Source organism: Camelus ferus, chromosome 31 (assembly GCF_009834535.1).
Source record: "Camelus ferus isolate YT-003-E chromosome 31, BCGSAC_Cfer_1.0, whole genome shotgun sequence".
Taxonomy (NCBI): Eukaryota; Metazoa; Chordata; class Mammalia; order Artiodactyla; family Camelidae; genus Camelus; species Camelus ferus.
This window is the reverse complement of record NC_045726.1, coordinates 13,458,232-13,485,769: the sequence shown is the minus strand read 5'-3', so window position 1 is coordinate 13,485,769 and position 27,538 is coordinate 13,458,232. Positions and strand designations below refer to the sequence as shown.

The following is a 27,538-nucleotide window of genomic DNA, read 5'->3' as shown; positions in this document are numbered from 1 at the left end:
TTCCTCACGCATTCCCTCCCACTGACCCGGCCCAGGACACTGCTTCTGGACAGGGAATGGTGACAAGCCAGCCAGGCCCCAGAGGAGAGGCAGCAGGTAAGTCCACCACTCATGTCCCACCTGTCCCGAGGCCACCTGGGCCCTTCCTCTGTGCCTGGAGAAGAGAGAGGAGCTCCGCCTGAGCCCTGGCTGGTCCTCACCTGGTTACTCCCAGCACTCAGTAAAATGTGCAGTTCTCAGACTGATTTCTGGGATGGAGGGAGGCGTGAAGGCAAGACGAGGGGCAAGGGGTTAGGAATCAGATGTCTTCCTTATCAAGGTGCAGTAGCCCCCTGGACTGTGGCCCAGCAACCCGAGGCAGCCAGTCTCTGGGCAGGAAGTGGGGAGAGTGTCTACAGGTGCCAGCGCCAGCGGCTGGACTGGATCCCACTCTCTCCTTGTGAACCTAGCCAGGAGGGAAGGGGAGACCCCAACAGCCCATTTCATCCTTATCAATCAGAGTAGCCAATGGCCAGGATGGAGCACACTGCCAGCCTGAGATGCTGGGCTACCGCGGCCCTCCTGCGCACTCTGTCTTCTGCGCCTCCCCAACCTGAAGGGCCGCTGCCGATGCCAGAGATGCCTCTGCTCTGCCAGCTACCCTGAGTCTAGCCTTTCCTTCCCACCTGGGCCCTGTGGGGCCCCTTAATGGTCCCTCCCCACTCCAGGAGCGCCCAGATTTTTCAGGCAGTAGGATCCATTTCCCCCAAAAGAAACTGACCCTACTTTTTCACATCTCCTACCCACCTGCCATCCACCCAATTTGATTCCTTTTACTAGTCACACTGGGCCAAAAATTCTCAGCCTTGCTCTAGGGATTCCTTCCAGGGCAGCAGAGATCCTAAGCCAGTCTGCTGTCACTTCCTTGCAAAGGAACAGCTGAGGGGCTTTTTTGTTTTAGGGACCAGGCTGAGACCAAAGCTTCTTGGCACCCCAGGGTGCGTGTCCCTGATGGGCTGGGATAACTCAGCAAATGGCTGAGGCTCCCAGGTGGGCAGCCATGGGCCTTGGCGACGCTGGAGGTGAGCACAGCTTAATTGGAAGGGGCTGTGTGAAGTCACCGTTTAAGGGTACAGCGGATCATGTTTACAGTTAACCCAGGCCTCAGGCTCTAAGTTGCAGTAATTTTAGGTCTTTTTGTTACCAGACCTCTAGGCCTCTGGGGCATATTTCCTTATCTCCAGCTGCTAAGACCTGTCAGTTCCTGTGCTGGAGATTACACACATATACATATACCTATATGCATGCAAATACAGGGTTATAGGAAGATAGATGGATATATCCCATCAGCTGAGTTAAAAGCTCCTGTTTTGAGGCATGAAAACATTTCCACATTCTTGACTGCCTATGGGGCAAGCTGGAGGTAAGTATGGGCTGGAAGAGGACTTTGAAGCAAGTTTCAGCTAGTCCATTCCTGCTTCTCAGCTTTCTGTTTCCCTAAAAACATCAAATGATAACATCACACAGTCAGGATTTCAAAACTGGGGGGCATCCTTCCACAGACCCATGTAGTCTCACACAGGGGGAAACGGAAACCCGGAGATGGAAGAACCAGTGGTGCAGGGGCCACCGCTTGGCCTGGCTACAAACTCCCGGGGTGACTTTTCTGAGCTGGGCCTCCGTTTTCTCATCTGTAAGAGAAAGAGAGTTGTTTTAAAGTGAATTAACATGTTAACGCTCTAAAATCAGGGCATGAGGTTGGAAAGGGCTCAGGGGCTGTGCCGTCAGAGATGCTCTGAGCCACCTGCCAGAGGGGAGTCCTCACTCCGTGCTGGCCTCTTTGCAGCCCTGACAAGTCACATCACTTCTTGAAGCTTCAATCTCCTCATCTGCCAAGTGGGGATGATAATAGTACCTCCTTACAGGATTGTTTTGAAGTTTAAAGAAAGTAGTACATGTAGCCCAATACTGGACATGTAATAAACTCTCAATTAATAATAATAATAATGTAATCATTAATTATATATTATTATTATTTATTAAACTTAAGCTCCTTGATGGTATCATTGTTATTTTATAATCCTCACAATCTCTATCAGTGTCTAGTAGTAGCAGGTGCTTGACATGCACGTGATAATTGGAAGAAAGGCTAAATGAACAAATGAGCAAACGAGTCTCATTTTTCCCAGAGGCCCAGGACAGGGGATGTGACTTGAGTTGCATGGACAGGCCCCATGCCTTCAGCCTGGGCAGGGCTGTTAGTGGTCCACGCTACCTCTGTCTGCAACATGGCCACCGCAGGGGCCCCGGGGAGGCAGAGGATTGTCAGGGCTCTGACTGGTGCCTCCCAATACCAGGGCTCCCCGGTCCTCAGTTCTGCATGTATAAAATGGTGGTTGGGGTGGTTGGAACCCTAGGTCTGCTGAAGTCACTCTGCCGCCCAGGGCGTCCCCGTCAGGATGTGGAGATGGCGATGCAAGGGTCTCCTCTCGGGGTTGCCTCCAGCTCTAGGATTCCACCCACAACTCAGGCTCTCTGAGAGCTTTCAGTGGGCATCCCCTAGGAGGAAGAAAGGTAGGTAGACCAGGCGTGAACTTCCCAGAGTACGTGGTAAGCCCCGGACTACCAGACTAAGTTGAGGCGTGGGCTCAGTGGCCTTTGAAGTGCCCTGGACTGTGGTTCCAAGGGGCCACGTAGCAGCCCCCCTGTGCCTGCCACTCTGCCCCGTGGCCTGTGCCAAAGGCTGTCTAATGGGCTAACTTGTTCTCTGGGAAGCTTCCAACTCTGAGCACCCTCTTTTACCCTCTATGTGCCCACATTAGCCCCACTGCAGCCTGGTCTGCCTCCCTTCTCTCCTCCTCACTCTACGTCTTGCCCTGGGGGTCCAGTAAGCTGGGAATGACCACACCCTGCAGAGCAATGCTCTGGCTGGGACAGGTCACACTGGACACTCCACGCTGCCCTTCCCCCTTCTCTGCCATTGAGCCCCTTCTCAACCACCACCCTGCATGGGGGTGCAGCTTCCTGGGGTAGATGGCTGCTAACTCTGGTTGGTTGGAGCCTGAGAGAGGGCTTTCGGGTCCAGAGAAGACCAGAGAAAATGCAGCTGCCCAGCTGGTCTGTTATCACTGTCACCACTTCAGGAACCTTCTAGCCAGCATTCCCTGGCCACCTGCTCCAGAACCATCCAGGGTTGACTAATGGCCATTAGGGGTCCTGTCTCTGCACTGGCTGGCTGCCCTCCTCCTCTTTGACCAAGCCAGAGCCACATGTGTATATTTTTATAAAAATCTCTGCCAGGAGGTGGGGGAAGGAGAGGAGAGGATAGGGAGAAGAGGGGAAAGGAGAGGAAGAGGGAAAGAAGCAGAAAAGGGGTCTGTAAAGGTGGATGGAGTGGGTCTTTGACAGATCCCAGACTTTGTGGGGACACAGAGCTCTGGGGACCTCAGGGGATTCTCTTCCTCTGGTTACAAAAAGGCCAGGCCAGAGTTGATCTTCCAGATCAACACTTGATTTCACTGAGAGTCCCAAGGGCACAGGAACTGGGCTCCAGCCTCCACTCCAATGTCTTTCACACTTTCTGTTTCTTGTGTTGTTGGAGTCCAAGCACCAAGAAGGTGCCATGGCCAGGGGCAAAGGATGTGGAGTGGCTCCACAGGGAACTCAGGGCGCAGGGGAAGACCAGGTCCCTTCCTGGATTGCCCTGCACTACCCTTAACCTGAGTCAAGAGCAGCTCCAACCTTAAACACATGTCTGGCTGCTGACATGCAGCAAAGCCAAGGGGAGGGTCCAAGTTCAGGCTAGGCTGACCTTGACAAGAACACTGAGCCTTCTTAGTGTTTACTAAACAAACCCTGTCCTTCTGAGTAGGGCAGCCAAATTTAACCCAGCCTCATCACTATGTGATTATGTTTCTAAGATGCTCTGTTCTGAGCCATGCAGTCCTTTATCTGGAAGCAGTAAATAATAACACACGCTCACAGTGGACTACTTCTGAGGGACAGCAGAAAACTTTCCTATCCCCAGCATCAAGTATTATCCCCGTGAGCTCTACCGAGGAAGAAAATTGTGTCAGAAGAGAGGCGACTGGGGGCTTCTGGACACACACTTCCCCTGCCCTCTCTCCCAGCCTCCTCCCTTCCCCAAACACTACAGCTACATGGAAACCCATGGGGAACAGTTGGGGCTTTTTATAATCTTTATTTGTTAACAGTTCAGGCTATTTTTTTTTTTTTCATGCTGTAAGAGATGCCAGTGCCTTATGAAAAGTTGTGAAAAAAACAAGTCTATTTTGGGGAGATCAGCCTCCTCAGAGCGTCTCACTTGCAGCTCTGCAGGCTCCAGGAATGGGTCTGCCCTCTCTCAGAAGTTCTGCAGCTTGCCTCAAGTACAGGGTCTTGGGCCTGGATGCACTAGCTAGGGGGTGCATTTTACCCCCCTCTTATAACTTTTCTGCCTGAAAAACAGGGCGGAAGTAACACCATCTAGCTTCCAGCTGGCCTGGTGGTGGCTTCCCGTGCGCTGTCCTGAGAAATGAACATCCCAGGAAACTCGAGGTGGATCACACCTTTTCCCCGTGGCATTCCTGGTGGTGGTACTTGCAACTCTTTAAAGATGTCAACCAACAAGTCTCGAGTTTCTCTATCGAACGATGAGCTGTTTCAGAGCTACAACGTCTGTTTCATGGAGGCCTCAGCCAGCTGTGGCTGCCTGGGGAGCAGAGTCAGGGAAGAGGGGCTTGGGTGGGTGGGCAGAGGGTTTTGCACGTTCAGAACTCTGCCAGCAAGGGCTGGCTGTAGCCTGGCCAAACCAGACTGGGAGTGGATTCTTCAGTTCCTGCCTGGAGCAGCCCTGCCAGCCCCACAGTGTGGCTGCAGGAAGGCTGCGAGGGCCGGCTGGGCTTGGAGGATCCCAAGCAGAATTCACTGTCTCGCCTGGTTTGTTCACTTCCTCAGGACCTCCCGGGCACCAGGGCCAAGGTGGGCCGGGGATTCTCCAGCCCTGGTAGGTCAGACTGTCAGACTTCTGCCCTTCATGCTCGCCCCAGCCCTCCGTGCTGTCTGCTCTCCATAGAAAGCCCAGGGGGCACAGGCACACAAGGGACTGGTCCTCCTTTCCAGCATAGGTCTGTGATGCGGAGCCGGCGGAAGTGGAGGAAGAATTCGAGGGATCACACAACCTCTAATCTCAGCCCTGGAAGAGGTCATGAGAAGATCTAGCTATCCCCTGTCTTCGAGCAAGGAATACTGTTATCCCCAAGGGGAGACTAGAGAGATGAAGAGCTTTGCCCAAAGGCACACAGCCAGTTCCTGGTGGAGGGGCGCCTAGAACTGAGATCAACACCAACTAGTGCCAAGGCTCCTCTTCTGTTTTGGTTTCTTTTCACTCCACACTCTTGGGGCTGTCCACATCTCTGCCCTCACCGGGCTTGGGTGGCCTCCTCTTCCCTTGGCTTCCTTCTGCCTTGTCACCCTCCCTGGGATGCCCTTCCATTACCCTTTAATGACACAGTGCCAACTGCTTCCAGGGGTACACAGCTGGCTTCTCCAAGTGCTTCCTTGATCATTTCCTAGCTCTCCTGTAGCTCTAGAAGTTTCTTTGACCTTATAAGGAAGCTGAAAGTCAGGAGGATGGCAGAATGAGATTCTCTCTCTGCCTCTTACCGTGTCTAACCCTTCCTCCATCCCTTTCAGAAAGCTCAGCCTTCATGGCCACCAGCTGATATTTTACTGAGTCCCAATTTGGGTCAGGAACTGCTCCAATGAAAATGACAGCCAATAAAATACAGGCCTTCACGCTGGGAACTCAGATGTCAGTGCTGGAATGATCCCCACAGGTCACCTGACCCAACCCTTGTACATGAGAAAGCTGAGGCCCAGAGAGGTCTTGGAATTGTCCAATGTCACACAGCTGCATAAGGACAGAATCCAGGCCTACTGATGGACATTGGATTGCTCTTTGCAAATTACCAAACCAGTTCAGAATGTGCAGATGCCCACAGCGGGGGATGGCCCATGACCCCAGTTTTTGCCTCTCATGTAGCCCCTTGACTTCCTGGATTGGCCTCTGTCTTGGACACTGGGCTGAGTTTCTCAGCCCACTGGGCCTTGACAACAGAAGCCATGTTCTTCCCCTGAGTAGGACCTCCCATTGGGGCTGATTGACCTGGTGGTGCCTCTTTGGGTTACTCTCAGTGTACTCATTCCTTCTACTCTCTTCTCCTGCCCTGCCCCTACTCCCTTCTGTCCAGCCCAACCAGGAGACTGGAGAGAACATAGAGCAATGGCAACCCGAAGAAAAGGCCAGTACACCCTGTGGAAGTCCTCTCTGGACAGCATGTGAGTAGCCATTGGGTGATGTCAACTCCCTCCCTAACAAGTTCCCCAAGCACTGATTCATCCATCAAGGATTTGAGTGCCTCCTGAGGGTCTGTTGCCAGGCACTAAATCAGCACAAAGAGTACTCTTTTGAATAAGCATAGTCCTTTCCCTAAAGAGTTCTCAGTATTGTAAGGGACAGAGACCCAGTGATACAGCAGTGTGACTGGTATTATTAGGGGAGTGTAGAGGAAGGGCAGGGAGCCTAGATTTTGTAGGGGATGATCATGGAAGGCTTCCTGGAGGAAGTGACATTCAGGCTGAAATTTGAAGGATGATTACGCATTATCCAAGTGAAGAAAGTGGGAAGAGGAAGGCTGTTCAGCCTGAGGGAACCGCTTGAGCAAAGGCCCAGAAGAGTCCTGTCTCCTCATGAAGACCTGGAGGTAACCCCTGAGCCCTGGGCCAGGAGGCTGAGAGACTCCAGGCCTCTAGACTTGGCTCCTTCACCCTGAGGTGAAGCCTCTGCTTTTGCTCTTGTGCAGGGCCCCAGACTCTGCCCACTGCTGGGGTGAGAGTCACCCCATGTTATAAGCCCTGTGGAGTGGGCTTCACAGAGGCTTGAGTGTTCCAGGCGAGAGGTGAAGAGAAGAGAGGATAACAGCCTGCAAATAGTTGAGAGGATGAAGCCCCCTGCGAAGCAAATAGAATATGCTTGGAGGTTGGAGGCAGGTGCAGTGGGAGGGGTCTGCCTAGCCTGGGCCATCCTGGGGAGCGACCTTCAGAGACACAGGGAGAGGCAGGCATGGTAGCACTGGCTGAGAGCCTACTGCATGGGCACCTTCCTGAGAACCAGATGGAGAGTTCTCTCCCCAGACCCAGCCTCCAGTTCATGGGCTTCAGGAAAGCGGCAGTGCCTAATATCCTGGAGGAGGGTGGTTATGGGGATAGATGAAGGGGGTGCCTTCTGGGGACAAGTTCAAGGGGTTTATGTCACTGGGGAGGAGGAGTCACAAGGGGGCTGTGGTGAGGGATGAGGTGTTGAGGGAGGTGGGAAACTGAAATGGAACCTACCTCCAAGTTGCAAGGAACCCCTCAGTCTGCAGCCCAGCACTGTCTTCCCAGGGTGAGAAAGACAGGCCGAGGCGGGGCTTTGCTGGGGCCACCAGCAGAGAGGCAGAGCAGACACCCAGCCAGCCAGTCATGTAGGGGAATCAACAGCCTGTTCTGAAGTGCTCCAAAGAAACACACAATGGTTCCAAGCTGCAGGATCTGGGCAGAGGCGGCTGGTGTGTGTGTGTGTGCGTGTGTGTGCGCGCGCGTGTGTATGTGTGTGTGTGTGTGTGTGTGTGTGTCTTTGTAATAGAAGAAAGGAGGAGGCAGAGAGAGAAACAGGCCAGGAGCTTTTCCGGAAAAACTTCCCACCTAGGCCTGGCTTGAGAAATATAGTCGACACTTGAACAACAAGGGTTTGAACTGTGCAGGTCCACTTACAGGTATATTTTCCCCCCAATATATATGTATACAGTTGGTGCTCTGTATCCGCAGGTTTCTGCATCTGCATGGAAATTGGAGACTAGAGAGTACCAACTGTACTCATTGTACTTTGCCATTTTATATAAGGAACTTGAACATCTGAGGATTTTGTTATACTCAGAGGCTCCCGAAACCAATCCCCAGCAGGTACCAAGGAATGACTGTAATCTGAAGCAAGGGAAATGGACTCCCCAGGGCTGGGGTGGGAGGGGTGCAAGGTGGGGAGTGAGGAGGCTGCCTGTGCCATGAGACGCTGCTGGGAGTTGGGGCCTGGGACAGGGCTGCCACTGCCTCCTCAGTTGCTGGTGAGGGACCCAGACTCAGAGAACAGACATTTTCCAGGATTCTGGCATTGGAGGGCTGGACAAAGATGAAACAAACCTGGTAGCCAGATCCTTGGCCAGGGAGCCAAGATCTTGAGGCTGTCTTGAGTAGCTGGGAGGGGTGAATTGAAGGCTAGGGTTAGATGGGAAGAAGGCCTGGCATTAGCCACAATAGGGGCAGAGGCTGAGGGCTGGAGGTTGCTAGTAATCTGCCTGAAGAGTTGAGAATTTTCAGTTGCCCTGATGAGGAGAAAAGGCTGGGATCTGGTGCCTCTTTATCCAAAGAGGGAGAGGGCATTAGCTCCACAGCTGCAGACCCCATAGCCCCATGACTTTCGATAGAGGTCACTTCTGTTTTCCTGCTCTGTGCTGCACTTGGGGCTGTGCCTGCTGCCGGGATGTGTGAAACATGAAGCCAATAGGCTGGCACTCTGGAGTAGGTGGAGAGACTTGGGTGTCAGACGTCCTGGGCCCTCGTGGCACCCATGCAGAGATCTCATGCTGTGCCCTTCTTTGATGCAGTGACCTCTGATGCACAGAGGATGGGGTAAGGCTGTTCAACACCAAACATGTGGGAACTGCACACCAATACAGGGTTTAGTTTCCTTCCTAAGCATGTATTCAAACCAACCCTCTTGTTTTATGAAGAGTGAGTCCTAGCCAGCAGTGTGAAGCAGCACCCTCGATCATCCTTAATCTCTTCTCCAACTTTAGGTAGATTCAGAAGGAAGTAGGGGAAGCATCCTCACCAATAGTGCACTTACTGAACATGGACAGCACCAGAAAACACAAATACCTTGGGCAACTCCCAATTACATGCATTCATAGATGGCAAGTATGCTTCAGGCAATACAAAACTCGTTTTTTACTTGGTTTTGTATTTTGGCAATTACATGTTGCATGAACTAGCATTAAAGTGGATTTGCATTCTCAAAGCACAAGTTGGAGGTGTGACAAAGCGGGTGAAGTGGGAGGCATGTCAGTCTAGGCTTTAAAAATTGTCCAGCGGTAACTGACAAGATGGACAAAACCAGACTGAGCTGACTACTGTAATTACTAGCAGTAAAGATCGTCATAATCAAACCAGTTTTGAACATGGAAACTTCCTTTGGCAACCACTCATATGACAGACGTCAATTCCTGTAACCTCTATTTTTATAGAATTTTGAGACAGAGAGCCCAAAGGTGCCTTAGGTAATGTCTCTGGGATTAGTGTCTTCGTGGCATTTCTTTCAGGGGTGGGAAGATACTGGTGACCTCCAGGTGGCAATAGGATGGATGTGGGATGGAAGTTGAGACTGCTGGAGCAGAGGGCCCGGGGAGAAGGCCTAGATGGGAAACAGGTACAGGTGGTACAGGGACCCACACTGAAACTCATTAAGGGCCGTGGAAATCGGAGGCATAGGCTGTAGCTGCAGGGGTGCTGGTGGAGGGGAGTCCCTCAGATGCCAGGAAAACGCCCATGCCGGCAGAGGAAACGCTGTCTTCCTTTTCCCATGGGCAAGTGGTGGAGGCCTGGGTCTAAGGGACATGGAAAAAATATAGAGTTCCCCTTCCTTAATTCGCATCCTTTCCAGGGCTGACTAGGATGCTCTTAGAGTTCTTTCTCAGCCTCTCGGAAGAAAGGGGAAAACCCCGCGTAAGTCCAGTGAGGTTTTGAGCCTAGTCAGATATATGGAAGCGGACGAGACCCTCTAAGCCGCGTCCCTCCAAGCCGCGTCTCTCCAAGAGAGGGAGAGGAGAAGGCAGGGAGCAAGCGGCGCCGCGGGGCGGGGCCTCCAAGGCGCCCAATCACCTTCTTTCCCCGCCCCTTCTCCGCCCCCCCCGAACCCTCTCCACCAACTGAGCGCCGCGGTGGGCGGTGTCTGTCACGGCAGCAGCTTTGGGTGCGATTTTTACCCCCCTTTCCCTCCCTCCTTTCTTTTTTTTCTCTTTCCTTTTTTGTGAATGAAAAAAGGAGGTCGCGAGCGGTCCCCGGGACTGCAGTTTAAGGCGTCTTCGCGGCCGCGCCTTCGGAGCCGGCCCCGGCGCGTAGCAGCGGCGGCCTCGCCCCTCTCGCCCACTCCTGAGCGCCGCCTCCAGCTTCCGCAGCCAGAGGACCGGCGGCGGCGGCGCGGCCCAGCAGCCCGAGGTTGGAGCGGCCGCCCGCTGCCCAGCTCCGGCGCGCCTCCATGACATTGGGCGCCGCGGGCGCGGGGAGATGCTGATCCGGAAGAGGCAATGGCTGCAGTGCCGCGCGCGCGGCCGCTCCCGGCCCGCCGTCCGGCCTGGGCTGCTCTGTCAGAGTTTCTGATCTAACGTGACCCGGGCCCGGAACCTGAGCAGCAGCGGCGGCGGCGGCGGCGGCGGCGGCAGCAGCGGTAGCAGCGGCAGCAGCGCGGCGGCGCCGGCGGCATCGTCCTAACTTGCACGCGCGGAGTGACCCCAGACATTTCACTAAAATGAGCGTGCTTAGCAGGAAGAGATGGGTTCCTTACACTAGAAATTACCCCGTCACATGTAGCGGTGTAAGTAAATGATTAATTTCTATTATGGCCGGATTACAAGTAGCCTCTGGAAACTCGCCGCTTCCCCCCTCCTGCGTCCTCCAAGGCCCTGTCTGCGCCCCCCCCCCCCCCCGGACTTCCCCTGGGCTTCCTCTCCCTGGGCTACAGTTTCGGCTGCTGGGGTCCTAGGGGACTGCGAACTAACCTTTTCTGGGTTTTTCTAGGGAAAGGAAGATGACTTGATTGCCGTGGTGTGTCGTGGCCTTCCCCCTTTCCCACTGAAAATTTAAAAATTTTTATTCTGTGTGTGTGCAGAGCAGCGTGTTCGGAAAAAAAAAAAAGGTCTAGAATGGTGGAAATGTTTCCTTTAAAAACCAATGGAATGTGGGTGTTTTTCTAGCCGTTCTGGAGATGTTTCTTTCAACCCAACTCCATTGCAGTCTGTGTATCCGACTTCTGGCAAACTACTGGGAGAAATCCTTAGGGTTGTTTATTGATGTTTGAGAAGATTTATTTTGTGTTCAGGCTTGCGTTTTTTGTTAGTATGACCATTCAAGACCCCTTTGGGCCTTGCTGTCCATTGGATCTATTGGGGGATTCATCTCTCCACCTTCTCCCATGTTACAATGTCAGCAACCCCCAGTGGGAGCCTTCTTTAATTGGAATGCCACCCTCTCTGCTCTTCTGTTCCTGATTCTCCCTTCCTTTCCATCCTCCTTGATTTTTACCTTCATTTTCACGATATTCCTCCCCTTCGTATTTTGTAACATGCAGGATGTGGGATATTGGTTGCTAGGAGACAAGGCAGGCTCCCTGGGAGATTCTGTCGTTTCCTTGACAACCAGACTAGGGCAGCTACAGATGAACAAGCCTCCTATCAGCTGTGGGAGGGAAAAGGGGGCTTTTCTGGGCTCTGCAAAGAGTGTCTGTAGGGGTGTGGGGGTGGGACTGGGAGCTGGTGAGGGTTGTAGCTAATCTGAGCACACCTTTCGTTTTGGCCTGGCCTGAGTACAAAGAGCTGGGAGAGCAGTGGGCAGGAGATGGCAGGGACTGTGGGATGGGGTGGGAAGGGAGCATCTAGGTGATTCTGGGATCACTGAGGGAGACGAGTGGCCTGAGGGTCATGATAGCCCAGGCAGGGTGTCAAGGAAGCCATAGTGGAGGGAGGTTTGTCAGGAGGCTCAGGAAGAGTGGGGATGAGGCAATTGTGTGGAAAAGTCTAGAGTCATTGAAGGAGAGAGTGCCAGAAGGAAAGGGAAGTTGAGAAGCTCATTGGGTTGTACCACCATATATCAGCGATGATACAGTAAAGTAGCGATATTCTAGAGCAAAAATTACATTACTGTTGGCAGTGGCATGCTATCTCCTGTACAGGGTCCCTGTTTAAGACAGGCCTGACTGGACAGAGTTCTGCTGCCTTAATTGGGCCAGTCTGTATCTTAAAGAGAGATATAATTACACATATAGATATGTAATCTAGCATTATATAATACCACATTACGTAAGAAGGCAGATACCTCCTTTCAGCCCAGGCTCTCTTGGCACAAATTCAACCAAGATTCAGCAGACTTTCTTTCAAAGCCCTCATACCCATTTTCCAGAAGGACAGACTGCTGCCCAGAGAGGTGAAGTGATTTGTCCTTTCTGTGATACGACAATGAAGTTTGCCAGTCAGGGAGCTGGGACAGGGGTGGAGTGGGTGAGAATGATAAAAATCAGGAGGAAGTCAAAGGACAAGCAGGGAAAGGCCACGGAGGCAGCTGAGGAGTGGATGGGGAGAGGCTCTTCAGCCAGAGTAGTACCCAACAGGTTTGCTGTCTGAGCTCACGGCACAGTGTCGCTCTCCTGCTTGTTGGCTGGCTGTCCCCTACTTAACCCCAGAGGTGGATAACGTGTGAGTGAATTTTTGATTCGTAAACTCGCTGATCTTGGACCAGCATTGCTCTGATGGGGTTTTGACATCGTCGTCGCCATTCCAGATGCTCCTGGAGCTAAGAACTGATGTCCCTCCTCCGGGCCTCCTCACCTGCCCCCCGCCCACATGCCGCTAAGATCTAAATTTGAGAAAGAGGTGCTCTTGGCTAGTAGGTTTTTATCTTTCTCCTACAGCCGTATGTGTTTGGGGGATTCTATCTGTTTTGTTCTTCATGATAAAACAGAAACCACAATCCAGAAGATTCCCCTCAGCACCTACTCATCCTCCCAGCTGCCTGACTTAAAACCGGGAACTGTCAACATGGGGTTCCCGGTCCTCAGCTCAGAAGAGAGAGCAGGGAGGGTGGTTAGAATAACAGTTGCTTGCTGGGGAGGGCGAGGAGGGCTGCAAGAGGGAGAAGGAATGAGGCAGACGATTCCCCTGGAAACTGGGGAGGGACCTGCATGGGAGACCCTTTGTTGTTTGAGGTCCTGATCCTGTAAAGTTCCAAGAAGGAGGAGGTGCTCGTCTCATTGAAAAGTCCTTGCTGTACTTTTTGCTTAGGTGGCTGAGATGCTTCCACTCGCGCAAATCCCAGTTGCCATCGTTACTTGGATATTTCAGGTCTGCATTCCTGCATGCTGGCATCCAGTTACAGCCTGGCAGGAGCAGAGCTGCTCTGTTGCTGCTGGTGGCCTGGCTCTTGGGCTGGATGGCTCAGCAGTGAGGGCGCCTGGGTGGCCTCCAGGACTCCTGAGCTTAGCCTTCCTTGGCCTAGGAAGGATTTCTCCAAATTGCTCCAGCCCCCAGCTGGAGCACAGGGAACATGAGCACAGGCAGGCCAATGACCCCAGCTTCCTAATAACGCCTGCCCTGCATCTACCTTTACCCTCTCTCCTTGTTCCTTCCAGGAAGGTGGATGCCAGCTGGGAGGCTGCCAGCAAAAGCCCCTTCAAGTCAAGCCCCCCCCCCCCCCAGTGACAGCTTTTTAAGCACTGACGTGACATTTTGACAACAGAAGGGCCTTCTGTTTGTCACTTTGAGCCATCCGTCTGTGGGTGGACAAGCCACTTCCTCTCTACTTAACACAGAAGGAAACTGAGGCAAGCATTTGCCCAGAAATTCAGGCCCAAATTTCTGACTGTCTGCTTCCCATCACCCATGCAGCCAATGTAGCGAGCGTCTTGCTGGGAGTGTTGGTGTCTGGGGGCTTCCAGCCTGAAAATCCTCCTCCCCAGGAAGAAGTGTAGAAGGGAGTGTATCTCACTTTCCCTGAAAGCAGATGCAGGATGCTTGGAGGGCAGGCCTGGGCAGGCAATGGGAAGGCCCACTGGCCATGGGGTATATCGTCCCAGGCCCGTAGTTACACCCCCCCCATCTCAAAACATGGGCCTGCTGAGTGAGCCACATAGGTAACAAGACAGACCCAGGGGAAGAGAGGAGAGGCCTGTGGGCTGCTCTGGAGTATCCAGAAGCCTTCCCAGCCCAGTGAGCCAGGGAGGAAAAACTGGCATCTCCATAAGGTGGGGCTGGGGGCTGGGATGGCAAGGTAGCCACAGGCAGGCCGGGGCTTGGAAATGCTCCACCAGAGAGGGATAGAAGAGAGGTGGAGCCCCGGAGACCTGCGCCCAGCTCTGACAAGTCCATTACATTTTCAAGTGGCCCTGCCCTCAGGCGTGCTGGGAAGGGGTGGGGATCTTGGCCCCGACTCTGCTTGTCTCAGCTGTTTGTTATTCTGCTGGCTGGAGCAGTTGGGCGGATGATGAGTGAGCTTCCCAGGCAGACTTTTCTCTTCCTGGGAGAGCGGGGACCGACCCTAGGCAGACTCTGCCCCAGGACCTCTCCCAGGCGTCCCCCAGCCAGAGGCCCCATCGGAGAATGGTGGCTACAGGAGGGAGAGCAGCGGTTCACCCGGTGGAGCTCCGCCTCTCAGCCTGAAGGGGCTCCTGTCTCCTTGGGCCTCTGCAGAGCTCTTGCCCAGAACGCTGCCCGGTCCCTTCTCTTCCTCTCCACTCCCATGCTGGGAGAGAGGGCAGCCCCAGCTGAGGAGCGCTGCTGGCCCCAGCCCTCGGGGGGCTGGCGTGCAAAGCCATCTTGACCGCTCCTCTCCTCTCCCTCAGGTCCCAATTAATGGATTCTGATATGGATTATGAAAGGCCAAACGTAGAGACCATCAAGTGCGTGGTGGTGGGGGACAACGCCGTGGGCAAGACCCGGCTCATCTGCGCCCGGGCCTGCAATGCCACCCTCACCCAGTACCAGCTGCTCGCCACCCACGTGCCCACAGTTTGGGCCATCGACCAGTATCGGGTGTGCCAGGAGGTAAGGCTTCAAGGCCACTTGGCTGGGGGTCCACGCTGTGCATGGCAATTGCCCAGAGCCATGTCTCCAAATGGAAGCCCCCTAGGAGTGGGGTGGGGACAGCCGAACAGTGCCGAGCCCCTGGCGAGAAGTCTGAGGGCAGCCCACCCCAGGGAGGGTCCTGGACCATTTGTGTTTTTCATGGCTGAGTTGGTGCCTGGGGCCCAGCATCTTGTGTAATCACAGCCCCTAGTTATGGGAGCCCTGAAAGGGGGAGAGGGGCAGGGTGCTTAGGAGAGATGAGAGCTGGCAGGGAGAAAGAAGTTCCCAGCTCATAAGACCAAAGGATCGGAGGCTTGTAAATGTCCGATTTGCAGGTCAAGCTGGGAACAAGGGCAGGCTCCCTGAGAGATAACACTCTGCCTCTTAGAGCCTCTTCCCTCCTGGCAGCTTGGAGGCCGCCCTTGTTAGTGACTCTGCAGAGACGGCACCCAGAGGAAAGTGTTGTAGGGCACACAGAGGGCGGCACTGGCCACCCCTCCACCCCTCCATGCTGCAGGACCCTCAGGAATGAGCTATGAGCTGGCACCACCCTGAGCCAACACGCAGGGCCCCCAAGACCTGTTGCCCTGGATTCCCGCCCCCCTCCCTGCCCTTCACAGGTGCTGGAACGTTCCCGAGACGTCGTAGACGATGTCAGCGTGTCCCTCCGCCTCTGGGACACCTTTGGAGACCACCACAAAGACCGTCGCTTTGCTTATGGGAGGTAGGGAAGGCCCCGGCCGCCTGCAGGGAGCCAAGTGGATGGGTTTCTCCCGTATCCCAAGGACTGAAGCAACTCTGAAATTGAACCTGGGAGGAAGGAGGGGGAAAACAGCGCTGGCTGACCCTCGTGGGGGAGGCCGCCCTGGCAGTGCAGGGAGCCGGCTTCGCCAGCAGGAGGCGTGGTTTGAGTCCTACCCTGTTATCCAGTAGCTTTGGGACTTTGAGCAATTAGGAGAGCTGCTCTGAGATTATTTTTCTCAGCTGTGAGATGGAAAAAATGGTCATTTCTAACTCGCAATATAGCCATGAAGTCAAAACAAGAGTCTTTGAAAGTTCTAAAATGCCAAATTAGAGGTACGGTTATTATAGTTATCATATGCTTTGTATAAGATCATGTGAGCAGATACGTATGACAGATGTGGGATTGCAGCGTAGGAGGTGTGGGTGGATGTGTGTGTTCTCCCTCCTCCCAGGAGCAGGTAACCTACCACTAGCTTTCTCTGCCCATAACCTCACTCTCCCACTCCCAGATCCGATGTGGTGGTTCTGTGCTTCTCCATTGCCAACCCCAACTCCCTCCACCATGTCAAGACCATGTGGTACCCAGAAATCAAGCACTTCTGCCCCCGAGCACCTGTCATCTTGGTGGGCTGCCAGCTGGACCTGCGCTACGCTGACCTGGAGGCTGTCAATAGGGCCAGGAGACCCTTGGCTAGGTAGGGGGTGCTGGGGCCTAGGGAGGGGAAGGTGGCAGGCAGGGGGTCGGGGTGCATCTCCCTGGCTCCCTGCTCAGCCCTGAGGGAATCCACTGAGCCTCATGTCTTTCCCTCCATTTGAAGTAAGTTTGTGTAGGGAGGGAGCCAGCATGAGTGCTCATTCTTTCATTCACTCATCCATCCATCCATCCATCCATCCGTTACACACTGAGTGGGCAATACTGGGCTACGCATCATGAGGAGAGGAGGAGAAGAGGAAGTAGTTTTTGCATGAAAGGGGCTAATCATCTTGCTGGGAGATGAAGTCAATAGGTGAACATATTAAAAAAAAACAATGCGGAACATTGCATGCTAATTGCCAGAGAGGTAGGTAGTGCTACCACTGCTCTGAGCTGGGGAGATCACCGGGGTTTGACATGGATATGGAAGACTTCTTGGAAGAAGGGATTGGAAATGGGCCTTGAAGGACTGGTAGGATTTGGCCAGACTGAGGAGAAAGGGCAGAGACTCAGTGGACATGAGCAGGGCAGGAATGGGGCTAGGGTGTCAGATCCTGAGCAGAGACGCTCCAGCATGTGATGAACAGGCAGGCCCTGGAGAGCTGCCGCTCCCTTCCCACTCCCCCAACATGAATTTGGTTTCCTTTCTTGAACCCACCAGGCCCATCAAGCCCAATGAGATCCTGCCTCCAGAGAAGGGTCGGGAGGTGGCCAAGGAGCTGGGCATTCCCTACTACGAGACCAGCGTGGTGGCCCAGTTCGGCATCAAGGACGTCTTTGACAACGCCATCCGGGCAGCACTCATCTCCCGCCGGCACCTGCAGTTCTGGAAGTCCCACCTCCGCAATGTGCAGAGGCCTCTGCTGCAGGCGCCCTTCCTGCCCCCCAAGCCACCTCCCCCCATCATCGTGGTGCCCGACCCCCCCTCCAGCAGCGAGGAGTGCCCCGCCCACCTCCTGGAGGATCCGCTGTGTGCGGATGTCATCCTGGTGCTGCAGGAGCGGGTGCGCATCTTCGCCCACAAGATCTACCTCTCCACCTCCTCCTCCAAGTTCTACGACCTGTTCCTCATGGACCTGAGTGAGGGGGAGCTAGGGGGCCCCTCAGGGCCAGGGGGCCCCCGCCTGGAGGACCACCGGGGTCACCCTGATCAACACCACCACCATCACCACCACCACCACCACGGCCGGGACTTCCTGCTCCGGGCAGCCAGCTTTGATGTGTGTGAGAGCGTGGAGGAGGGTGGGGGCTCTGGTCCCACTGGGCTCCGGGCCTCAACCAGCGATGGGATCTTACGGGGCAATGGGACAGGGTACTTGCCTGGGAGGGGTCGAGTGCTGTCTTCCTGGAGCCGAGCTTTTGTGAGCATCCAGGAAGAGATGGCAGAAGATCCACTGACTTACAAATCCCGGCTGATGGTGGTGGTAAAAATGGACAACTCCATCCAGCCGGGGCCCTTCCGGGCTGTTCTCAAGTACCTGTACACAGGGGAGCTGGACGAGAATGAGCGGGACCTCATGCACATTGCCCACATCGCTGAGCTGCTCGAGGTCTTTGATCTGCGCATGATGGTGGCCAACATTCTCAACAATGAGGCCTTCATGAACCAGGAGATCACCAAGGCCTTCCACGTCCGCCGGACCAACCGGGTTAAGGAGTGCTTGGCAAAAGGCACCTTCTCAGGTATGGAATGTGCTTAGGAGTTAATGTCCAGAAGGCAGGGATGTTCCCTCCAGGAGCCGTCTGAGGAGTCCAGTTGGTCCAGTTAGCATTCTGAGTCATCTCAGCTGCTGATGTCCTGGAGATACAGTTCTGCTCCTGAAGCCTAGTGGCCCCGGCCTGAGATCGTGGTCATGTAGCACTCATGGTCCCGTAGCACTCCACAGCTGTGGCTTCCAGAAGAAGCAGGTTGTCTGGGCATAGTGTTGACCCTCAGTGTTGGTTGTCCCATATTCATTCACTGCATCCTCACGTGATTCCTCTTCTCTACCCGGACAGATGTGACCTTCATCCTGGATGATGGCACCATCAGCGCCCACAAGCCCCTGTTGATTTCCAGCTGTGACTGGATGGCTGCCATGTTTGGGGGGCCATTCGTGGAGAGTTCCACCAGGGAGGTAAGGCTAGGTTAGGAACGGCTGGGAAGGAGAGAGACTTACTCTCCTTTCTGTCTGTGGCATCTGTCAGTTAATTCTTCGGCCTTGACTAGGTGTAATCCACCAAGTGATGGGCCCAAGAGAAGCTTATGAGATAGATCGTTCACATAGGCAAGGACTTTACAATATACAAGGATAGGGAATTATGGTAACGTCTTAACTGTATAGTTTAGAAAGCACTTTTGATACGTTATATCATCTCACACCCGACTCTTATATGTAGCGTAGCCTTCCCAATTTATACATAAGAAAAATGGGGCCCTGAGAAGTGGATTTATGCAAAGCTGTGTAAGTAGGAAGGAGAGGGTAGGACTTGAACTCAAGGCATCTGATTTCTTGGCTTTTTCCCTGACACATGTGAAGCAACTAGAAAAAAATTCCGTGAGTCCCCAACTGAATCAGTCTGTTTTTACAATGTAGGTTTTATTGTTATTGAGGTATGGGGAAGCCAACAAATCAGGAAGAAATTGCCATTGAAAAGATAGATTGTTATACTCAGAGCTCTCAGTGGGAGGGGCCACACGGGGAAGCAGCAGGGTGGGTCAGGAGTCAGAGGGAGCGAGTGGAACTGTGGGCAAAGCCTTTAGTATCTTCCATGGGAAGGAACAGGCAGGGCAGGGTCATCAGGTTTAGGGTTGGCTAGTTTGAATAATGTCAGCAGGCTCTGAGGCACAGGGGCTGTCCTGAGTCACCTGGTACCTGGCCCTAGGTGACCAGGGCAGGGGGAGAGTGGCCTAGAGTGGGAGAGCCTGATAAAGGAGGTAGTTGGGGGCATGGGCTCTGGACTGGTTGGTTTACATAGGAAAGGCATGTTCTCAGGTAGTCTTTTACTGTCTCTAGGAAATGGCTAGCCCTGGGAGGGGCAGTCCCTCCAGGGTCAGCAAGTCCCCAAATTTCAAATCATCAGAACACAGAAACTAAAAAGAGATGCTTCATACAATCACCTTTCCCTCTAAGCGGGGCCGCTCCAACTCCCCGTTCTCGCTGATACTGCCGCTTTCTTGGGCACTGAGACTGGAAACACAGAATTGGAAGGGGCCCGTCAGTGTGCCCTTGGAAATAGTCTCTTAAGTCTGTTCTCTCCTGTCCATTCTCCCAGCCAAGCCAAGTAGCCCAGGCCATGGCCCCTGGTATTCTCCATCTTCCCTGAACTCCTAGCATTAACTGTCCATCACTCAGCTTTACAGCTAATTAACAAGGTTCTGTTTTGTGCAACTGCTTAAAGTCCTGAGGATCCACATCCAGTTTTCCCAGCTGGTCTGCGGTTCGTTTGGAGTGTAGGGACTAGGTCTTTGACTTCTGCCAGGTACCCCTGGCATGGGTCCCTTAGTCAGTGCTCAGCAAACACTTGAATGAAAAGCTAAGATTATGCAGCACAGTGTCCTGTGACACAGAGTAGGAATTGCCTAAGATTTCTGGGAAGCAAGGCCTTACGGGAGGCTACGCAGAAGGGGTGAGATTGGAGCTGTCTCTGCTCCTTGAAGCGTTGAATGGGCTTGGGATGTGTGCAGAGTGAGGCGGGGAATTCTCCAGAGCCTTGGGGCCTGCCGTCCCTGGGCTCTTCTCGGTAGCATAGAAGCAGCTGTAAAGCCCCAGCCAATTCCCAGTGCAGCCTGGAGAGACTCGCGTCAGATGAGAAAGCAGTTTTTGTTGAGGCGCTGCTCTGGAGAGATCCCAGAGGCCCAGAGCAGCAACTTCGAGCAGCCAAGAGAAGCCAGCTGGGGTTGCCTTTGCTCATTCCATATCCCATTTGCCCTGCTCCCTACAGGGCCGGGAGAGGCCGGGAGAGGCCGGGAGCGGCCGGGAGTGGCTGGGAACAGGTTTAGGTGACCGGAAGGACTCCTTCAGGCATCCTCCAAGCTGGAGGGGCTTCGGAGAGATGCCAGTGAGAGTCCAGGTCCTTTTCAAGGCTATTCGAGCCCTGTTCACAGGTGCTCAGCAGATGGACTCAGCGCAGGCTGTTGCTGTGGGAGACCAGCCTTTGGGGAAGGGGGATTCTGGGCAGATACAGGGGCCGTGGAGGGGTGGCTGCCTGTCTAGGGGAAACCAGTGTGTGGGACTAGGTGAGTCACTCTCAGAACTGAGTGACTCTCTCCCTAAAGCCAGAGCTCACCGCAGCGGCTCTCTTCCTTCCCACCCACAGGTGGTGTTTCCTTACACCAGCAAGAGCTGCATGAGGGCAGTGCTGGAATACCTCTACACCGGCATGTTCACCTCCAGTCCCGACCTGGACGACATGAAACTCATCATCCTGGCCAACCGCCTCTGCCTGCCGCACTTGGTTGCCCTCACAGGTAACTAACCAGGGTGCTCAGGGGCCTCCCTGGGGGAGAGGCCAGGGGAACCCCCTAGGAGTGGAGGTTTCTAATCTCACCTGTCTCCTCCTAGGGGACAGGCCGTGAGCACCAAGGGAAAACATTTACATAAAGTGAAATACATCAGTGCATGTTGGGGTTTGGGTGAGGACATGGGTGTAAAGAAACGTGTGAGAGAGATGCTCAGTGGGGTCACCTTAGGAGCTCTCGCCAAAGGTTATCTCGGCCCAACAAAGTGGCTCCAGTGGATGCTGATCCCTGATGCTCTTACCAGCTTGGCCGCACTCAGGCAAGCTTAAGAAGTCAGAAGGACTAGAACACCATTCCTCATTTCTACCCTTTGCGCTCCTCTTCCTCCTCCCCTTCCTTCTTCCTTCCCTTTTTCTTCTTTGCCTTCTTTTCCTTTCTCTCTTCCTCCTCCTTCTCTTCCACCTTCACTTCCTTTTCTTATTCTAGAAACAGACAACAAGCATTGACCTGCCCCTCCTAGTTCCTTGATTCCTTGAAGATCGTGAGAGCTGGAGCTCAGCTTTCAGAATGGACCAACCCCAGAGGCTAGGGTGAAGCAGGGATTGAGGCAATAGGGGACCAAAGAGTGGATGGTTGGAGCCCAAGGGCTGGAGGAGAGAGATGATGTGGTCCAGACGAGGGGCGTCTGGGGCCAGTGGTGCCCGCAGACAGATGCTGCTGCTGACTCTGGAGCTGGCATTTGTGTTGCATTGGTGTTGACGTTGGTCCCTGCATAGGTATTAATGTTGAGGTTAATATTGTTGGGCAGGTCGGGGGCAGAGAGCAGGGCCTCAGATACTGAGCTGAGGGAAGGACCTGCTGTCAGAGCTGCTGGGGCCTTGGGCAGATGATCAAGATAAGGACTCAGCTATGGGGAAAGTAGCAATGCATTGATGGGAAATGAATAGTCAGGTGGGGCTTGGTCACAGGAAGAAGACAGAAATCATTGATCAGAACTGAATGTTAAGGGCTGAGCCTGCAGAGGGAGGCCAGGGGACACTGAGGGCTTTGGGGCAGGGAGAGGCTTCTGATGATCACAGCTGCAACATATGTCGTCCATGGCTGCCCATGAAAAGTGATAACGTTTTCCCAGAGCACAGAAAATGGTCCAAACTCATAGACTCAGTAATTCAACTTTTGAAAGATTATCTGCAAAGAAATGGCCCAAATGAAAAACATGTAGAAAAGTGTTTCTTTTAAGTTTGTTTCATCATGGCAGGCAATCAGAAACAAGTCAGATAAGCACCCATGGGTAGTTTTCACTAAGTAGCCATTAAAAATGTTAAATGGCACTGGTGCATGGAAGGGCTTATAGAACATAACATTGAATGATTTGGCCCAAATGTGCTAGAAAACATAAAAAAGTGGGTTGTACTGTATGTACCTTGCTAAGGATCGGTGGAAAAGCCTAAGTATGGTATAATAAGTGACACTTTTATGTTTTGTAATATATGCTTCCTATGAAGTTGTTAATTCAAGATTAAATTTTTTAAATTGTTAAATATAATACAAGTACATGAAACATATTTTCAGCTTAATGAATTATTATAAAGCAAAATGACCCTTGCCAGCCACACCAGAAGCCCTCCACATGTCCCTCCCAAGCAGAGGTCCTTCCCCTCTCCCTGGGAGTAACCCCTCTGTCTCTTGCCCTTCCTTAGGGTACTTTTTATGGCCTCACTTCCTGGCTCTTCCTTGTTTTATCATCCAAGTGTGCATCCTTAAACACTATAGCATGACTTTATTTTTTATGTATCTTTTAAGTTTTTTTAGTCTATAAATACCTTGTCCATTGAAAAAGTTTTTTACCTTGCAATTTGCTGGAAAAAACTCACTGATCTAGAAAATCTAGATTTTTACTAATTGCATTTCTGTAATACACCGTATCTCCTATAAACTGGCCATTGGCTCTAGAGGCTAGATCAGTTTCACATTCGGTTTTCTTGTGGTAAGACTACTTTGTAGGTTGTTGCTGTTTTTCTTCAAGAAGCATAGATTATCTGCTTTTCTCTCTTTTTGTGATGTTAGCAGCCATTGAGTATCATGGCCTGGATCCATTAATTTATTAGGTGTTATGAAATGGTGATATTCCAGTTCAGGCATTTTCTTCTTTATCTGTTGGAATACTCCTAAAAAAGGAGAAACTTCCCCTCACCTACTGTTTGTTTACCCAGTGGCACAGTTCGTGTAGGAAAAGCACACGAATGCTTGCTTCTTTCCTTTTCTTTACCAGTTTTCAAGATACGTTTGTTTCCTATCATCGTTTGAGAGTGGCCAAGGAGTGTTTTGGTTTTTAAGTATGATTAGGAACTCTTAGATTTGAGCATACTCAAAATCAGTTTCAAATAATTGCAGTTAGGTTTATTGAAGCTCAAATACTCTGCTGCTCCTGTAGCCCGTAGCCGTCTCCTCAGCTTGGCTCCAGGGTCTTTCAGGTTCCTGATTATCTGGAACGACAAGATGTTCCAGGTTCGTCTTTACATTTCCTGCCCCAGACCTGGAACCAGCCACTTCTCTATGAAGTCCTGGTTTCTTGTAGTTGGAAATGGGATTTCAAGGCTACCCATCTGTGCAATAGTGATGCCCCTTGCTACTGGGATGGCTCTTGTTTCTAGGTCTTTTCCATGGACTGAGCTGGAAAATATATTTTTAAAGATAAAATATCTAAGGAGTTTATGCTGATACAGTTAAAATTCAGGACTAAGAATGTTTACTTCTTCAGTATAAACATTTTAATTTGAAATGCGAAGTTAGTACACAATTTGTTACAAAGTGTAAATTAATATGAACAACCAGGGGAGGTTATAGCTCAGTGGTAGAGCTCATGCTTAGCATGCATGAGGTCCTGGGTTCAATCCCCAGTACCACCATTAAAAATAAATAAAAAATAAATAAACCTAATTACCTACCGCCTGCAAAAAATGATAATGCAAATAAATTTAAAAACAAACAAAACAAAACAACAGCAAAAAAAAAAAAACGGACAACCAACAACCTGGTTTAATCCGTAGCTCTAACCCTTAGTTCTCAGCAAACCTGAGACTCAACACCCCCTCCCATCAGTGTCAGTGGCTGATTTCAGGGGGGTGGGGACTTTCGCCCTGTGTATATTAGACTACTTGGTGCAACATATGTAGCTTGAAAAATCCTCTTAGATGGTTCTAATCTCCTCCTTCACTTCCCACCCCCGCTCCACTGGGAAAGTCTTGCTCTAATCCCAGTTTCCTCACTTGTGGGAGCAGACTTAAATCTCCCATGGCCTCTCCTGGCCTGTTGGGGCTTGCCCCTGGCCCCAGCCTCCCTTTGCCCTGCGGCAGGCCCCTGCCAGGGGGATAAGCAAGTGCATGTCCACTCCTGCGATTCTTCAGCTGATTCCTGGCTCTGTGTGTGTCACAGAGCAGTACACAGTGACCGGACTGATGGAAGCAACTCAGATGATGGTGGACATCGATGGGGATGTCCTTGTGTTCCTGGAGCTGGCTCAGGTATGAGGTGGAGGGAAGAATCTCTCCAACATTCTCAACTCAGAGCTTTGTCTGCCCATTGGCAGCAGATGGGGAGGGGCTGGGAGGTGGTGGGTAGGAAGGGAACCCGTTTTCAGACTCGGTTCCGTGAGTGGGCAGAGCCCATCTCCTCCTCCAGGCCAGAGAGGCCACCCAGACATCCCAAGAGGTGAGGCTGGACGTTGGGGGAAGGGCCAGAGACTTCAGGCCACCATAGGGCAGGGGAGGGAAGCCCCAAATCATGTATACACATGGCTGCTGCCTGCCCGAGGGCATCTAAGGGACACTGAGGACTCTCCATCTAAAATTATCTTCCCACCTCTATGTTCTCAAACAGGCAAGCAAAATCTCCCACCCCAGCCCTTTGGAGGGCCAGAAATTTTACCACTAAAGATTAGTTTATCAGTTGTGAAAGTGTGGCAGGCACACCTGCAAAGTCAGCTCTCTAAGCCTAGTTGTCAACACCTTAGTGCAGGCTGCCTTTGGTCCCTGGTGGAGAGGAGGATGAGGGGTCAGTTCAGAGGACGGCAGACACAGGATGCCACCAGACAGGACCGTGGATTTCTGGGGATGCCGGGAGAGGTTAGAGGTGAGATGGTGATGGTGGTGGTGCCAAGGAGCAAATCCAGCATTGCCTCCTCATGGTTTTGTGTGGCCTTGCCTCTTGAGGTGGGCTCCTTAATGCTCAGGGCCTTTGCCCACCTGCACCAAAGCTTCGGCTCTGAAGGCAACTGTAGGTGTCTGTGTGCCAACCCTGCCTCTGGGTTCTGAGCACACACTCTCTCCCCTGTGTTGCCAGTTCCACTGTGCGTACCAGTTGGCTGACTGGTGTCTCCACCACATCTGCACCAACTACAACAACGTGTGTCGCAAGTTCCCCCGAGACATGAAGGCCATGTCCCCAGGTGAGCATCCCCGGCTGCACCTCTGCCCCTCCCTCAGCTTGGGTCCAAATCTCTGACTTGACCCCAGGGCACCCAGAGGCTGCCAAAGACCCCTGGGCCTAACTTGGCCTTGTGAATGGGGAGCAGCCCGTAAGGGTGCATCCAGCCAAGCAGAGGGGCTGGAAAAGCACTGGCGTGGAGGGCAGGGCCCCTGGGGACCTGGGGCGAACCACTCTACCCCTCTGGGCTTCTGTTTCTCACAAGTACAGTTGGACTAGAGTTGGTATTTTCCAGACCTTTTTGGACCAGGTGCCACAATAAGCAATACATTTTATCTTATGACCCAGTACATGTTTAGAAAAAGATATAAATTGTCTTTAATGCTGCTCATGACTCACGACATTGATTTTATAACCTAGGATGGGCACAAGTCACAGTATGGACAACACAGTCAGGGTATCCTCTGAGGTCCCTGCAGCTCTGCCTTTGCCTCTTCAGTGTCTCAGGTCCTGGGGCCCAACAGACAGTTCCAGGGCTCCGGGGAGAGGTGTTGCTGGCCTCCCCGAGCTCCTGCCACTCAGTCTTCTTGAGGTTTTCTCCTCCACTCGCTAGCAGGTTGTCACTGTACCCTACTGACTCTCCCACCCCCTTCCCCTGCTCTTCACCCTTCTAGCGTTTTCTGTCTAAAGCTCCAATCATATCCCTCCCCTGGTGCTACCGTCGTGCCCCCATGCCTTCAGAATAAGTCCACACCCCTCAGCCCAGCCTTCCCTCCCATCTGATCTCCTCTCCCCACCCCTTGGAACGTCAGCTCTGCTGGATGCCTCTGCTCTCACCCCAGCCAGGCCCAGCACCTTCCTGCCCACAGCTTTGCTCACCCCTTCTCCCTCATCCTTTGTCTCTGCCGACTTTATTCTCAGTGTGCATTAAGCCCCATTTAGATCTTCCCCTCTCTTTGAAGAATAGCACAAGCAGACATGCCTTTCCCCAACGTGGATGGTCGGCCCCACCCACTGGGCACCTGACTCTCTCCAGGGGGCTCTGTGAAGGCAGGGCTTACCCTTCTGGCCCCCAGGGGCTGCGATATGTTCCTCGCTGGTCTGAGGGCTCTCTGCAGGTCCCATGGCCGGGTGGCAGGTATGGGAGTCCCTCCAGCCCCTTCTCCCGCCTCCCTTCTCACCAAGCCCTACTGCGTTCTGCTCCAGAAAACCAGGAGTATTTTGAGAAGCATCGGTGGCCGCCCGTCTGGTACCTGAAGGAGGAAGATCACTACCAGCGGGCCCGGAAGGAGCGTGAGAAGGAGGACTATCTCCACCTGAAACGGCAGCCCAAGCGGCGGTGGCTGTTCTGGAACAGCCCCTCCTCACCGTCCTCTTCAGCAGCCTCCTCGTCGTCCCCGTCTTCCTCCTCGGCTGTGGTCTGAGATGCTGCCGCCCTCTTCTGACCCTGCTGTTGTTGTCCCCATGTGTCCTCGCCCCTCTGCTCTTCTGCATCGCCCCTCCACCTTCCAGGGACAAAGGACTCACATAACCAGGACCTATGGGCAGAGCTGCTCTCACCAGCCAACATAGCTCAGCAAAGAGAGGAAGGAGCCAGGACAGGGATCCCCTGCACAGGTCCTGATTCCAAAAGCAGGGCAAGGGACAGCTGCTGGGAGGTGGGGAGCGGGGAAGGAGCCAAGGGCTGTGGCATCTTGTCTCTGGGTCAGAGAACCCTAGAGTCAAGGGGAAAACTCCACCAGCCGTGAGGCTGTGTCTGGTTCTGTGAAGGCAGCCCTCTCCCACTGAGCGGCAGTGCCCCGGAAGGGTCCTGCCTCTGTTGGCCAAGTGTTTCCATCAGTGGACTCAGAGGGTTGCAAATATTTTGTGGGCATTTTCCACCTGGAGCCTATTCAAATCCTCACTGGAGAAGTCAGGGTAGAAATTAAGCCTTCAGCCCCCAACCCAAGGCTTCCATGCCTGGGGTACAGTGGCCAGAGGCCACACGGGGAAGGCTTGCCCTCTGCCGGCATCCCTCCCAGGGCTGTGGGCATCTGGGCCTGATCAGGGTGGCAGAGGTTGTTCAGAGCTGCAGGCCTGTCAGCAGTGCCTCTTGGTGCAATGAGAAACTTCTCTCCTCCCCTCCTTCACCGCTCAGATTTGGAGATGGAAACCAAAGGAAACAGCTAGAATGGGGGGAGAGAGAAGGAAGGGGGTGATGTGGGCCTGGGGGCAGCAATCCCATGCTCCTTTGGGCTCTTCCCCCGGCCTCTGGTTAGCACAGCTTCTTGTGGGGTAGGGCAAAATAGGCAAAAAACCCCAAACAACGATGAACAGAATCACCGCCAACAAAAA

General features: G+C 53.1%; 1 protein-coding gene across 1 annotated transcript; it reads left to right on the top strand.

Moving 5' to 3' along the window:
* Positions 1–41: 41 nt before the first annotated feature.
* RHOBTB2 (Rho related BTB domain containing 2) lies at positions 42–27,538 on the top strand. The gene is made up of 11 exons (XM_006179063.3): positions 42–96; positions 6,231–6,318; positions 14,678–14,879; positions 15,521–15,624; positions 16,154–16,339; positions 17,000–18,021; positions 18,337–18,455; positions 20,638–20,788; positions 24,215–24,303; positions 25,121–25,226; positions 26,411–27,538. Exons 1-11 carry the CDS (start codon positions 57–59, stop codon positions 26,626–26,628), a joined length of 2,325 nt encoding a protein of 774 aa, XP_006179125.3. The 5' UTR covers positions 42–56; the 3' UTR covers positions 26,629–27,538.